Source organism: Hippichthys cyanospilos, chromosome 9 (assembly GCF_059441005.1).
Source record: "Hippichthys cyanospilos isolate Australia breed blue-spotted pipefish chromosome 9, RoL_Hcya_1.0, whole genome shotgun sequence".
Taxonomy (NCBI): domain Eukaryota; kingdom Metazoa; phylum Chordata; class Actinopteri; order Syngnathiformes; family Syngnathidae; genus Hippichthys; species Hippichthys cyanospilos.
Window position 1 is genome coordinate 10,022,501 of NC_142377.1, and position 14,617 is coordinate 10,037,117.

The 14,617-nt window shown below is 38.6% G+C and overlaps 1 protein-coding gene across 1 annotated transcript in view; it reads right to left on the bottom strand.

Moving 5' to 3' along the window:
* Positions 1–14,617, bottom strand: part of cdh22 (cadherin 22) — a 152,265-nt gene that overhangs the window by 34,905 nt on the left and 102,743 nt on the right. The window contains exons 6-9 of the mRNA XM_088423649.1: positions 9,337–9,456; positions 4,095–4,262; positions 1,729–1,910; positions 1–175 (exon numbers count right to left, since the gene is read on the bottom strand). The exon at positions 1–175 is cut by the window's left edge and continues 82 nt beyond it. Of these exons, the coding sequence (XP_088279775.1) occupies positions 1–175; positions 1,729–1,910; positions 4,095–4,262; positions 9,337–9,456 (645 nt within the window). The remainder of the gene's footprint in view (positions 176–1,728; positions 1,911–4,094; positions 4,263–9,336; positions 9,457–14,617) is intronic.

Below are 14,617 nucleotides of genomic sequence, written 5' to 3' on the forward strand. Positions count from 1 at the left end.
CCATGACGGCGCCAGCAGCAGGTTGAAAAAGCGGCGGCTCATCCACGTCTGTCACGCTGACGCGCACAATGGTCTGGTCCCGAAAAGAACCCAGGTCCACGAAGCGGGGGTCCACGTGCTTATTCACGGCTTCCACCACTACATTGTGTGTGCGCTTGCTCTCAAAGTCCAATGGCTGGGAGGTAAGAAAAAATCAAATAAAAGCAAGTGTGTTTTGTCTCAGTTCTGGCTGTCAGACACCCTCATTAAGAAGCTATTGAGCCAAAGCACGGGCAACCTAATTCACCCCGCTGTCACTTTTATTAAACAAAAACAGCAACAAAGAAGTCCGATAATTGTGCACATTTCCCACCAAGAATATTGGATCACCCCAGATAGAGCCAGAACAACATCATCAACACTTCTGGATGACATTGCAGATGTGAAGCATTATAACTAAGCAGTTTAAAATTAGAATACCCTAAAAGTAATTTACAAACGGTAAGCCTTAAACTACAGGCAAAAACATTTTAGAGTCAAGGACATAGAATTGGTCAAACATAATTTATTTTACGTAGCACTGTCAAGATTAAAAAAAGAGAGATTCTCACCTGAAATGTCTGACATTAACCCTCAATCAAAATTGTTTTTTTATTTTTTTATTCTGTTTTTGAAACGGATGAAAAGATTGATCTGGAGCAATATCTATGTGGCTTCAGTCATTTATTTTCTTTAACAGTTGCAGTTGGAACCATTTAGATTCTGCTGTATTTGAGACTAGTCCCAAGTGCTGGCTGCAACTATAGGTTGTTTAGAAGAAAAAAATGTTTTTTCTAGTTTTTAATAGCCAAATATTTAGAATATACCATTAAAATAAAACATGATCCATCCGGTCCATCTTGGACTTCCTCATATGTTAATATTGCTATCAACTGTGGCTTGCAGTCGCAGCCGGGTGCTTCGCATTGAAGTGGTAAGCTAAACTTGAGCTGTGTCTGCGGTAACCAAGCTCAATCTACAAAGAATGCATATTACTCTCTGAAAGGTGACATTGGGGTGTTTTTTTTGTTTTGTTTGTTTTTTCTGGAGGTAAATTCACCATTTATTGGACCGGCAACTCCGACATACTCTTTCATTTTTCACGTCTTTGTTCTGCCCTATCACAAACCGCAGAAGCTTGTCATCTTATGACAAACACGATGACAGCCGATCACTGTCCACTTCTGGGTGTAATAAATAATTAAATAAAAAAATAAATACAACTTAACTATGATGAATTGATTGTTCACATTTAAAACTGTTTAAGTGACATCTCTAATTTTACGGTCATGTACAGATGATTTATGCACATGCACTTATTATTTACGGCACTTATATGTTCCATTCATTATAGATGCATACCAACAGAAGAGAGTAAAATATGACTTTAGAATGATTTAGAAGTCAGGCAGTAGATTCTTTCCATCTGTGGAAGTTCCAACGTACAGTGCATTGTGCAATCACCATTTGTGCTCAGAAAAAAAAAAAAAAAAAAAAAAAACGGGGACAGAAGGAGCCCATTTCGCTCCATCAAGGCATAATCGACACTAATGAGCCCAAAGCTCCCCTTTGGGCTAATCATTGGGTAATTGTTTGGATCTGTTCCAGGAACAAAAGTGGTATGTGGCCGTGTTTCCTGCCTTTGGTCTCTAGGAGCCAAGGAACTAACAATTTCGGCAAAGGTGGTTCTTCAGCACCCTGTGCACGTACCTTCTTGATGGAGACGACAGCTTCTTGGGTGATGGCGTCGGTGGTCACCTTGAAGAGCTCGCCTCCTTCCTGGATCAGGTAGCTCATGTCCGTGTTTTCTCCCATGTCTGCGTCGGTGGCAATGATGCGGCCCACCGGTGTTCCGATGGCGGCGCCTTCTGATACCATGAACTGGTACATTTCTGGTGAATTCGAAAAACGGGGATACACATGACATTGTGTAAATTCTGTATTGTTGTAGTAGTTACAAAAATGCTATAAAGGAAGTATTAAAACAGGTTGAAAATATTATTAAATTCATCAAAGCTGTCAGTGCAAAACAATTTGGAAGTATGTGAAAATATTTATTTCCCGTACCTAAACTCACCTTGCATTTTCACTCATATCACGGTGGACTAAATTCAGAGTTTATCAAAGTGGTGAAATCATTGCCCTTGTGAGGTTTATCCCTCCGACTGCGCAAACATGATTTAGCAAGATGTAAAAGTTATGAATACAGACATGAGAAAAGATGCATGAGGAATATAGAGAATGTGAGCCAGAATGGCTTTGCTCCACCAGCTGTAAAAGAAATAAAAAATATTTAATTTTGCTCCTCCAGCTGTCAAAGAAGGAAAAAAAATATTTAAAAGAGAATCAGTACTTCTCAAATATGGGGATGCGAAACCCTGGGTGTGCTATTTTGTGATATATGGACAGTGTTTCTGCAAGCATCAAATCAAATGTATTGCTTTTTAAATATGTAAATGGCACAGTACAATTGTATTTTCAAATTAAGAGCAAACCAAATGGAACATGAAGTAGCTTTTTGCAAATTTTGTCATAGTGACAAAAAGGCTTTATTTGTCTAGGATGTTTTCCAATCCTTTGATTTTTTTTTTTCAACAAAGTGATTATACAAAGGGAAAGCATTGAAACAGTACACTAAGGAGCTGAAATTTTACCCATCATGTCGAAGTGTAAATGGCATGACTAACTTAATTATCACACTCCCAGGAAAGTGCCATCCCTTGACTGGGTCCAAAATGTGATCTATCATCTGGAGTTGAAGAATAAAGTACGCCTAGAGATACCAGAACACTTGTTTTCATGTCTTTTTTTTTTTTTTTTTAATTATCAATCCAAATCTGCTTCATGGTTTAGATAGTACCTGGTTATTAAAAACAATTGAGTATCACCAATCAAGTCCCCCCTCCCAATGGCGCTATTCAAGGTTACATTTTGTCCAATGTTGAAGCTGCACCCTCCACAAACAAGATGAATAGTTACTTTGAAGAGCATTTGTTTAGGGCTGAAGGGACAATTAATTTGATTAAAGCCGCCAAATTAAAATAAAGTAGCTTATTGTGGTGGCCTTATTGACAAAGCTCATCAATAGAACTGTCTGCTATTTCATGATTTCAGTCACTACATGTACATCTTAAAGAATAGCTTCCCCTCGTGTAAGGTAAATTTTTACTTTTTGAAAGCTAAAAATACTGTTGGGCTAGGAAGTGAAAGTCATGATCTCAAGCTGCATAAATTTACTTCTAATTTATTGGATGGATGACAAGCTGAAATGTCATGGGGGTTTGTTCAGAATTTGCCATTAAAAACGGGCTTGCATTTTGTATCTTTAAAGGAAAGTGAATTCAAAGGTTTTGCTCACCATATAATGTTCTATGTGCCTTTACTCGTCTTAACGTGGCATTCTAAAAAACATAATGTTTACGCAATATGACAAAGACAGCGTCGAGAGGCGGCCATTTTCTCACTGGCAGTTGGTTGAAATTGACATCCCAGTGGCTCAGGGTTCAGGTAGTTTTTCAATATGGTCACATGACATTTGCACGCTGAGCTGTAATTGGCTGTGATTAGTGGGCATACTGGAGACTATCCCAGCTTTTAAACACAAAAAAAATGATATCCTATTGTTCAATTAATCGGCAGACTAATCGATAGAATAATCGGTTAAATAACGATTCGATAGTGATAGCCGAGCTCTGTTCTTAACCACACTACTGTATTCTAACAATTTTCTCTAAAGGCATGTTAGAGCCTACCCCAGCTTTTATACAAAAGAATATGCTATCCTATTATTCAATTAATCGACAAAATAACTGATAGAATGTTCGAATAAATAAAGATTTGATTGTGACAACCCAGCCATATTCTTTATCATATTATGCTAAAGATTCTCTGTAAGGCCTCCAAATAACTCCGCCCCCCTCCAAATAGCTCCGCCCCCGGGTGTGGGCCGCATTTTTGAAAACCAAACGTAGCCCGAGGGTCAGAATCACCGTCAGTGTGAATCTTGTATGAATCATCTATCGGACTTGCTTGTCAGAGTGGATCTCAGTCAGCGGAAGAATGTGTGGGATACTAACTCTGCGGGAAGCGTGGCGGGTTATCATTAACGTCCGTGATCACAATGGTCACCGTGGTGGAGCCGGAGAGACCGCCCATTTGCCCAGCCATGTCGGTCGCCTTGACGACCAGCTCGTAACGATCCTGCGTCTCGCGGTCCAGATCCGCCACGGCTGTCATGATGATCCCTAATAATAGCCGTTGAGAAGAAAAAAAGTAAAGAAAGAAAGATAGGAGACAGAGTCAAATAAAATGCTATAACTTAACACATAGTTTTAATATAATAATTTCCCCAAACATCAACGTCAGGCATAATGGAGTAGAGCGTATTCCGCTTCACCTAGGCAGATGTGCTTGGCCGCGATTGTGTCACATTTGTGTCTGTGTGCATGGATCATTTTTTGACACAACTGTGTAAGGAATAATGTATCACAGAAGAACGTGAGAACCGCGCTGCTATAAAAGAAAAAGTCACAGACTTTCACGGAGCAATTAAGGGACAGCGAGGATGTGATAAAATCTCAGTTTGAGCATTAGGATGCATATTAAGAAGTATAAACCTGCACTATGCTTTTATGGAATGTCCTTGTAGTGCAATCAAATAAGCTTAAGAGTGCAACAGGTTAGCTTATGCGGCTCCCCAAGGAAATTTAGGAACGTGGTCTCCCGAGAACTCAGCCAATTATACAAATATGCATGCCATATTTTTCAAGTTGATAACATGAACCTCACTGAATGAGACAATATAACAATATGTCTGCTTCATGTTAAATGACATCTATTGAAGCTCAACTTTTTCTAGACGATCGTTTCGTTTTGTTCCATCTCGCGCTGTGCTTCTCAATTATTTCGCAAAGCACCCCCAAGAAAAACACCCACTCACCACGTCGAATAAAACACGATAATTATCTTTAAAAATTGCAAGAGTATACCACATTGATGAAAGAAAAATGAATATTGATCATTTTTCAACAACTGTTCACTACTTTTTATACCATTTCTTCAGGTTACAAGTTTGTCTAAAGCTGAAAAAAACAAACAAACTATCAAGTGCATCAAATGAGGCCTGGCTCCAAAATGTCCTCACTATGTTGGAAGAAAACCCAAATTGGTTCATATATATATATATATATATATATATATATATATATATATATATATATATATATATATATATATATATATATATATATATATATATATATATATATATATATATATATATATATATAATAATACATAAAATATGCAATTTTAATTTGAAAGGCCACGCTATATTTCAGCTTCCAGTTTTTACCTTCCCGGAATTGACTGGCTGTCTTGCGTCAAGTTTTGTGTCCCGTCGCACCGAAAACGTACTGTAGTTGTCGCAGTATCACCCCATCACATAAACTTCATCGTCTTCATTGACCTGTCCACGTAGTCGATCTGAACGAAGCATTATTTTATTTTCCCGAACCGCGGAGAGCCGCAAAACTAGGATGAAAGAGCCGCACGTCATCTCCCGATGAGTGAATTTGACTTAGGAGGAATAAAAAGAAATTACTAATTTCAAGTATTGAAGCACATTGCCCTTGTTGGTGGAAAGAGGCGACCTTCTCCTCTCTGGCCCGGCGACACGGGCGTCCATCTGCTTTGCTTTGCACTTGTAAACTAATTCCTGTCCTCGCCTGGGGATTATCCACATCAGAATCTATTGATGCATTTGCCCAGTTTGGTGGGCCTCGGCGCTCCTCAAGGGCCGCCGCACGCCGCCGCCTTGGGAACACAACTCAATGATTCAAGTCACACTTAGCCCTTGACCGTGTTCTAGAAGCAGCCAAAATGCAGCCGCATCCGCAGTTAAGGAGATGACATGCGGCTTTTTTACCCCCGCCTCCATTCATTAAATGCCAAAGGGGATGCTGGGAAATCCGGACGGAATCCAAGTTGAAGTCCTGATCAACATAATGGTGCCCGTGCTTCATGGAGATGAGGCTTTTATTCATGGAAGCAGTCAGTTTAGCATTTGTGATCCACATTCCGATGCGTGCTGCGCCCGGTGAAATATTCTCCCAATTTTACCGGTTGTGACCGCGCACACCAACTGTGAAATAAAGCCTCAGTATGCATAATATTAATTTGATACAAAAAGACACGCAAGACATTCTAATCATTTTTTTTTCTTTCCTCTTTCTGCTCAGTAGACAAAGGAAATGTAAATCTGATTGGGATTTTGAAAATCACCTGCTCTACATTTAAGCTTGCCTACTGTTTGAAAGCAGTGGTTCTCAACCTTTTTTCTATGATGTACCCCCCTTGTAAAATATATATATATATTTTTTTTCAGTGCATGAGAGTGCTGTAACTCATTTCACTACATTTGTTTTTTGGGTACATTTTATTTAGCAACTCCAGAAGTCTGTGTCACTAATGAAAATCGGTTTAACGCCTAACACTTTGAGTGCCATTGACGTGAAAAGATGTCAACGGCAACCCCACAAAGGAGCGCCACACGTCAGGCATATTTAAATAAATCTTAAATTGTAACTGTAGTACTCTTAACCCTTCGCGTTTTCATGTGTTGGCTTTACATAGTTGGGATCACAGTGAGCCGCAGTTGCTCTAGGAGTAGGCGCACGAACGTCTTACTAGAGTGAAGCAAGTAGCAGACCAAACATGATTAAAAAGCAGTTTACACTTGAAATTCCAATTTATTACAAAAGAAATCTCTGTAAGAGATTTACAATGCTCTGCAAGTGGCTCCATGCACATCATCTTCACAGCTTGTGTGACTGTGAGACAGCGCAGGTCTCGGACACGCCTACAAGACACGTGATTGGCTGCCGGCGCAATCATGGGTTGGGGCAGGAGTAGATTACAGCCCTTGACCTCATTGGTCGATGGCATGTACCCGCATACACATATTCCTGCGTGTGAATAAGGGTGGACTCGGACGTTGTTTCAGTCTGCTCACTTCTTTTATTGAAAGTAATGCTGTAACAACCTCAGGTAACATGATGTGCTGTTAGCTGCAACAGGCACTGGCTGCCAGCAGCCAACTGACTTCCGCCCTCTAGCTCGTCTCGTTATCGCTATTATTTTAAGTAATAATATGGCTGATACATTAAAGTCACCCTCTGTGGCTGTTCTATCAACCTTCCTCTAAGGTGTGAATAAAAATCAAATTTTGAAATTACCGTTTGTAGGCTGCACCACCCTTCACTTTTGGGAAAAATGATTGTCTTATATTTGGGGGATTACGGTATTTCTATTTTATTTTTTTTATGGGAATGGGCGGAGAAAAAGTTCGGAAAAAAATAAAAAACAACTATGCTGTCAGAATGCTTGAAATTGATTTGCAGGATGTTTTTTTTAATAAGTTAAGACATTAAAAAATGAATAAATAAATAAGTTAGACTATAGTAGATAACATTTTTCCGCATTTGCTCATAAAAAAGAAAGAATAGTATTTGAATTACATATAAAAAGAAAAAATGGAAATAACGTAAATGCGGTATTAAGCAAAAGGCTTTCGGTAATTTTGCCTTCCTTAACTGGCGCCTATTAGGCTCGCCGTCCCACCTATGAAATGCAGAGCGGGTCGGGCGGTGAGATGCGTGGTCGTGAGGCGGGCGCAGGGAATGAACCATCCAGTCGGGGGAACAGTCCCACCAAGGCAGAACCATTTATCATCCGGGCGCTCAGGTTGGCCAAATCAAACTAGTAGCCGTCGAAAAGGGAATCATTAAAACTTTAGTGCTTTTCCCTGAGGGGTGGGGGTTGCTTGCCAAGGACCTTCCGCCAATGCTAAGATACTCCAGCCCGGCAGCTTGTTAGACTACTCGAACGCTTAATCCCCATAGGGAAATAGGAGAACATGCTTTTAACTTGTTCAGTACCAAAGACATATTTTTACATTTTTTAAGATAGACATTCAATCCCAGGTTCTTATTCACAATTTTTCATATGAGGGACGGGACAAGATTGTTGCAATAGCGGCTGAATTTATATGTAAAAAAAGACTTATTTACGGGTGCATTTTATTGTTCGGTCTCCGTTACCAGGATTTAGCGCAGCCTGCGGCATAAATTGGCCGCTAGCCAGCATCACTCAAGTGCTCAATATTGACAGTCAGATTATTTTTCGAAGGCGGTTAAATGATTCGGCACGCCTTGATGCCGTTCATACCGATCACTTTTGAACAAACCGGGCTAATTCAGAACTCTGTGTTTTGACGGCACTGTATTGTTTGGTTTTCCCCAAGCAAAAATCATTTTCATTTGATTAACTCAATCAATGGCAGGGATGTATTTTCATATGTTTTTTTTTAGTCTGGGCATTAAATCCCAGATACTTAAGTATTAAATAGACACTTAAGTAGATTAATGACATTAATTTCCAGATAATCAAGTACTAAACCGATACTTAAGTATCTGGGATCGAATGGCTTCTTAAAAAAAATTGAAAATACGTCCCTGGCATTAGTTAATACCCAGTCTTAATATCTATATCCATGCTGGAGGATTACAGGATGCACCATTACTTCCAAATCACCTTTGGGGATATTTTGTTTTTTCAGTTGAAGAAAGCTTAACCAAAAAAATCGCTTTGTATTCGGAAAGATCTCTATGATAGCTAAAAAAAATGATCCTGGCTTTTATATTTACATTTGCACACGAGATCATTAATTTTGTCGCAGTCTGCTTTGTAAAAAGAAAAGATTAAAAAAATTGAAAATTTACAATAGGGATTACTTTATATTAGAAATCAGAAAGAATATTGTCTCGTCTTGTGGGCTCTCGCGGGATTGTCTTGTCCCATCCCTAATAATTATCGTAAATATGTCTGGTAAAGCACTCCTCTTCTCTAATTCTCCCACATTTGCGATCTATTAATTTTACGATTTAACGCATTTTCAAATATTCAGTTTTATCGATTTATCTATTTGATTATTTCATTTTTTTTCTTAAATGCAATACCTGTGGGCGGGAAAAAAAGGAACGATCGCCAAAGCAAGGATAGTTACTTGAGTAGGTCAGTCACACTCCCATGATGCTTTGCACCGCCCTGTTAAGGCTCCAGGCCAAGAAATCAATGATATTCCACTTGTTTGCTCAAATGAATGAAAGTCATTGAGTGAAACTTTATAAGGTGCCTTGTTTTGCTCAATTGCTTTTATGTTTTTAGCCACAAGTAGTGATTGGTTGAGGGAATTGCGGCCTCCGATCGTTAGATGCTTTAATGTAAGGAAAGAGAGAAAGACTTGAGGCCATTATTTACCTGTGTGCCTTCCCACGGTGAAGAACTTTTCTCCATCCAGGACGCTGTAGACCACTCGGGCGCTGCTGCCGTAAGACGGGTCGTCGGCGTCCGACGCTGTGATCTTGAGAACAGACGTTCCTATCGGCACAAATCAACCGCTTCAGTTTCATCTTCTTCAGAAAGTTTGCTCAAAGGTCACAATTAGACTCTTGATTGTGTCGTAATTTTTAGTAATATGCAGAAACATCTGTTGATGATTCAATGTGTTTTGCTATTTTTTTTTTAACTTTTTAACTTTAACTTTCCATTGATCAGTTATTATTTTCAATATACCAGTATTTTATCTATTTATTATGTATTTATTATGCAATTGATATGATTTGATTTCTTGAGAAAATACATGGCTAACATTTTCTATTTTGTCTCTGGCTTATTTGACAGAGAATTCCGTCACTAATGACTATGCACATCCATGTAAAACAAAACAGATTGAAGGCATAGAGTTTGCAAACGGGCCACTAAAACACGATTAAGCAATAAGTTGCTTTATGTTCCAATTAATTTGCTCTTAATTTGAAAAGTACAACAAATTGTTGATCTCCAGGGTATGGGGATTTTTAAGGGCCAGATAAAGCCAGTTTCATCACTATGGCAAAATATATGTTGATAATTAAATGTGGTTTGCTAGTTTATTATGTAATTTTTTTGTTGCAGTTTTCATTGGTCTATTTTCAAAGTATTTGATCTCATTTGATGTGCCATTGGCCTAATCAATCCAACAAAGTTTGTCAAGTCATCAAAGTTAAAAAAAAAACAAAAAACATCTGAAATGTCTTCAAGCATGTTTAATGAATTTTTAGAAAACAATTATTCTTGTTGATTTTTTAATGTATTTATTAATATATTTTTTAATCTTTTTGACAAAATACATTTTATACAATTTCAACAACTAATAGTAATAATAGTAACTGAAAACTTAAACAAGTAATTGCGCCAACGATCTCCATTGTTTTTTTGTTTTTGTTTTGTTTTGTTTTTTTTCAAGTACACTAGCCGGGAATTGAACCCATCCAAGGCAGCAGCAGGTCATGCGACACTACCACTATTTCAGCGGAAGCATTTTGAGTTAATATTTACATGCAGAGTTAGTCACATCAAATCATGTAGTCACATTTTAGCATAAACTCAGCCCGAGGCCTTCACAATTTCAAGGTTCTTCAACTGAGGTCGAGAAACAATAGCGCTTAGTAATGCACATGTTTTCTTTTGGAAGTAAATCCACAAAAAGACATAACGATAAGGCTCCTCAAGGACAAAGAGTCAGCCATTGTCTCCGTCACTGTGGGTAATTACTGACAGCTGGTGGTGTTCGCCAAAGGTCACCGCTGTAGCCTTTCTCGGAGCCCTGTCACGCCACAGCTCAGCCGCCGAATGGCTGTATGCTAATGGTGCTAATTAGCGGCGAGTGCCATCGCGCTGCTCACTTCCTGTCATCGTCCCCGACTCTGACGGGGAACTTGGTGGTGAACGGAAGGATCCAGATCAACTGTCACCTTTTGCATCTCTTTTTCAGTGGCTACTCAGATTACCAGTTGACTTCATTACCATCAAGCTTATAACTCAATTTACATGCATTCAATTAATTTTCCTCATTGAAATGAACATGATCCTAAATGGTTTTTGAACGGCATTTGTGTTCAAGAGTGTCAAGTTTTGGTCGACTTAATTGGTGATCTATACGGAACAATCGCTATGATTCAAGCCCGTGTCGGAGGACAAGGCGTTGTCATGTCAAGCACCGCAACACGCCCTGAATAGGTCACGTCGGCCAACTTCAAAATAAACGCAACAAATAATAAACAGACGTCAAAGCAACCATGCTTTTATTTTGAAAAACTTCCTCGGAGAAATGGTTGCGTTTAGATTAGCTTGACTAAGGACAAGACGTATGGCGCATTCAAATGAGTCAGACATTTGAAACTAAGACAGAATAAAAGGCCAGTCATTAAACATTAACAACTCATTATTGTTATTATTATTATTGTCATGTTATTATTATTATTATAAAGGTTGAATAAAATGATTGTTTAACATGCCTAGGGTAAACCTGCAAAAAAAAAGACAAGATTTTTGCGGCATTCTAATGAATCGGCCTTTTGAAAAGCAAACTGAATAAAAGGCCATTGATTCACTAAACATGAGCAACTGTTGTAATTAATAATAACAATAATCATCATCATATTCATATTCATATTAGTAATAATAATACTTGTTTAATAAAAACGCTTGAGGCGACAGGGGTAACCCCCAACCCCCTCACCCCCCCTGGAAAAAAAAAAATCCCCTAACCCTTTTTTAAAATGTTTTGTTTATTTATTTATTTTTGGTAACATCTTTCCCCACAAATATCAGGGTGTCTGAAAATAGCTGGCATAGACCAAGGTAAGAGGTGGACTGAAGGCCCAGGTCGAAAACTAACCGCTTACCACTTGATTTCGAACTTTCCACGAGCCCACCCCCCAGTTCCTCTGAGGGAATAATTATAATTTACATTTATATACGAGAATATCTATGCAAAGCTTTCCATCAAATGTCCGCGCGTCAGTCCAGAGAATGAACTACAAGTGTTTCCCGATGCAGCTCGGTGACAAATCATCCCGAAGGTAAATCGTGGGTTGTTTCCGTTTATCGCCGAAAGCCCTGCATGTTAACCACAATGGAAAGAGATAAAGATAGAGTCAATCCCAGTAGGGGCCGTTGAGCGAGATAGCCGTCTTATCCAATTGAAAACATTAGGCTTGAGAGACCCTTTTTATATTTTTATTACTGGCAACAGAACAGGGGGTTTGTTAATTCTGCCCACCTGCTTGGCCCAACTGCAGCGAGTCCAATAAAAGCATTTCCATCCACTGGATTAGTCTCTTATCTTAATTTTCCCCAGGTAACAACGCTGGTTTGGGCTATTGGCTGCTCGCACTGTCAGATGCCTTGGAAGAACTATATAAATGCAAATGATTCTTTATTGTGTTTGTATTAAAACAGGAGTCAGGCAGCAAGTTTGGCTTCTTATTGAAGTTGGATATTTTACATATTTAGAGTCTGCTGCTGTCATTCTGATGCAGATTCTATTGCTGACTGGGAGGGAATCAAATAATCTAACGCGCTCTTCGTGACTCAGCATGTAATGCAGATACACAGTTGAGTATTATTTACTGATGGCATCCTCATCAGTATTTTTTTTGTTTTCTGTGCAAATGTTTTCCCTATTGAATAAACTTCATTGGTTACTTTTCATGTAAGAACGCATGTAGATGTCATTTAAAAGCATGGCAGTCCAACAGATCTATTTGTTTGTGTGTGTGTGTGTGTGTGTGTGTATATATATATATATATATATATATATATATATATATATATATATATATATATATATATATATATATATATATATATATATATATATATATAGTTAAGCCAACAGATGTGCATTTTTGGTTTTTTTTTTTTGCTGGTTTTACTTACAATAATTACCATGGTGAGGCGTTTACTGACCGCTCACAATGTGGGGTATCTGAAACACACTTAACTTGACCCAAAACGAATATACAACTTCCAGATACAATACAATACAATACAAAAAATATGAGGAGTTTAGTAAGATGAGATTTATTCAGTTTTGCTGTAGTTTTTACATTGCCGCCAAACTATTGGTGCGTCCTATACACAGTAACAGAGAAAATACCAGAATTTTACAGAATTTTAAACGAGAAAAACAAATGCAAGTCGATCAAAAAATAATAACAAAGTCCAATTTAAAATATGAAATGAAAAGAGTCCATTTTTCTCCGAATAAAGAGCCATTTAAAACGCAAAAAATAAATAAAAAAAAAATCTCCAAGTTTCTCAAGGCCAGCCTCTAAGCCCTTTCAGGCAGTGGTCTGGTACTATCATGAAAAATGGTTGTTTTGGTCTTGATCATGCCATTAATATGTTTTCCTCAACTAATTCAGCAGCCTATAAAGAGTCAACCTTCACCTTGCCATAAAGTCTCATTTTCCCTGTCAAAAAGTGTCTTTAGATGGCATAAACATTGAACGCATCAGCATGAAGAAAAAGAATGTTTTTCGACTTGCAGGCTGTAGTGTCAAGTTTGACTGACAAACATGAGCCTAAATGATCAAAAATGAACACTAACTTTTTCATTTTAAAGGTACGTTTTGAGAGACACCTTGTAAGATCCAAAAATTACACAGAGGTCTTGCTGTGTGTCATGTCTTAATTTTGATTGGAAAAGTTTCGACCAGTCATCTCCCAGAGGTGGCGGGCTCATCAAAAATCAGCATATTGATTTAGACAAATAAAAGTGTCATGTCCTCCAGCGGATGCTTAGGTATAAAGTGGTTAGGACAAAGATCTTCTCCTGTGTTTATGCGTTCGACTTTCCCCCGCAGTCAGTCGATATTCTCCCATACTGTAGGTGGCAGTAAGTAGAGTCTACAGCATACAAACAACAATACTCTATAACAGAAGTAAAGAAGCCTAGTAGATTCAACAATCTAAATTCTTCCATGCTTTTTTTTTTTTAACAGACTCCTCATTTCTCCCCAGCGTGTGCGCACGCCAGGAGTTGTTTAGGGTATTTAGGTCACGGTAGTCCTTTTTAGCCAAATCATAAAGGTGTTCGTACCGGCGAACTTCTGAGCTTATGAACTTATGAGCAATAGTTTCTCCGCCATGTTTTTGGGCAGTAAGGAAATTCCGCTAGGTATGCGTTACCAAAAATCTGACCGCGCGGAGGGGCATGGTTGCCAAAATGACGTCATTTTAACACGTGGGGCCACGCGGACTAGTCAAGCATAACCCAAACTTTATCCTCCTGGCATGCTAAGAAGGTTGATCGCTGTCTTACTTTTTTCAAAGAAGCGGCTTGGTGGGTCAACTTTTTGTCAATATTCCTGCCTGTTTAAACAAACTCTTTGATGAAGAAAAAAAAAGACTCAAAAAACACGAAACCCTGACTTTTTGACACCGCGATTTATCTTTTTATATTCTCGTCAAATATATATCAAGGAATCTCTGCAGAAGTGTTCAAGTGTAAGGAGGAAAAATAAAGGTTGACATATTTATATTATTCAACACTACTTAGATAAAGTAAGGAAGTATTTTGCTGTGTAACTTCTCACCAAGCACTTGGTTTTCCGCCTGATTTGACCGTATTGCGAACAAAAGCGCAGGCCGTGAAGGGCGACTTGCTCAGACCTTTTCAGCTCGGCGAGAGCGATGGTTCAATTAGGGCGAG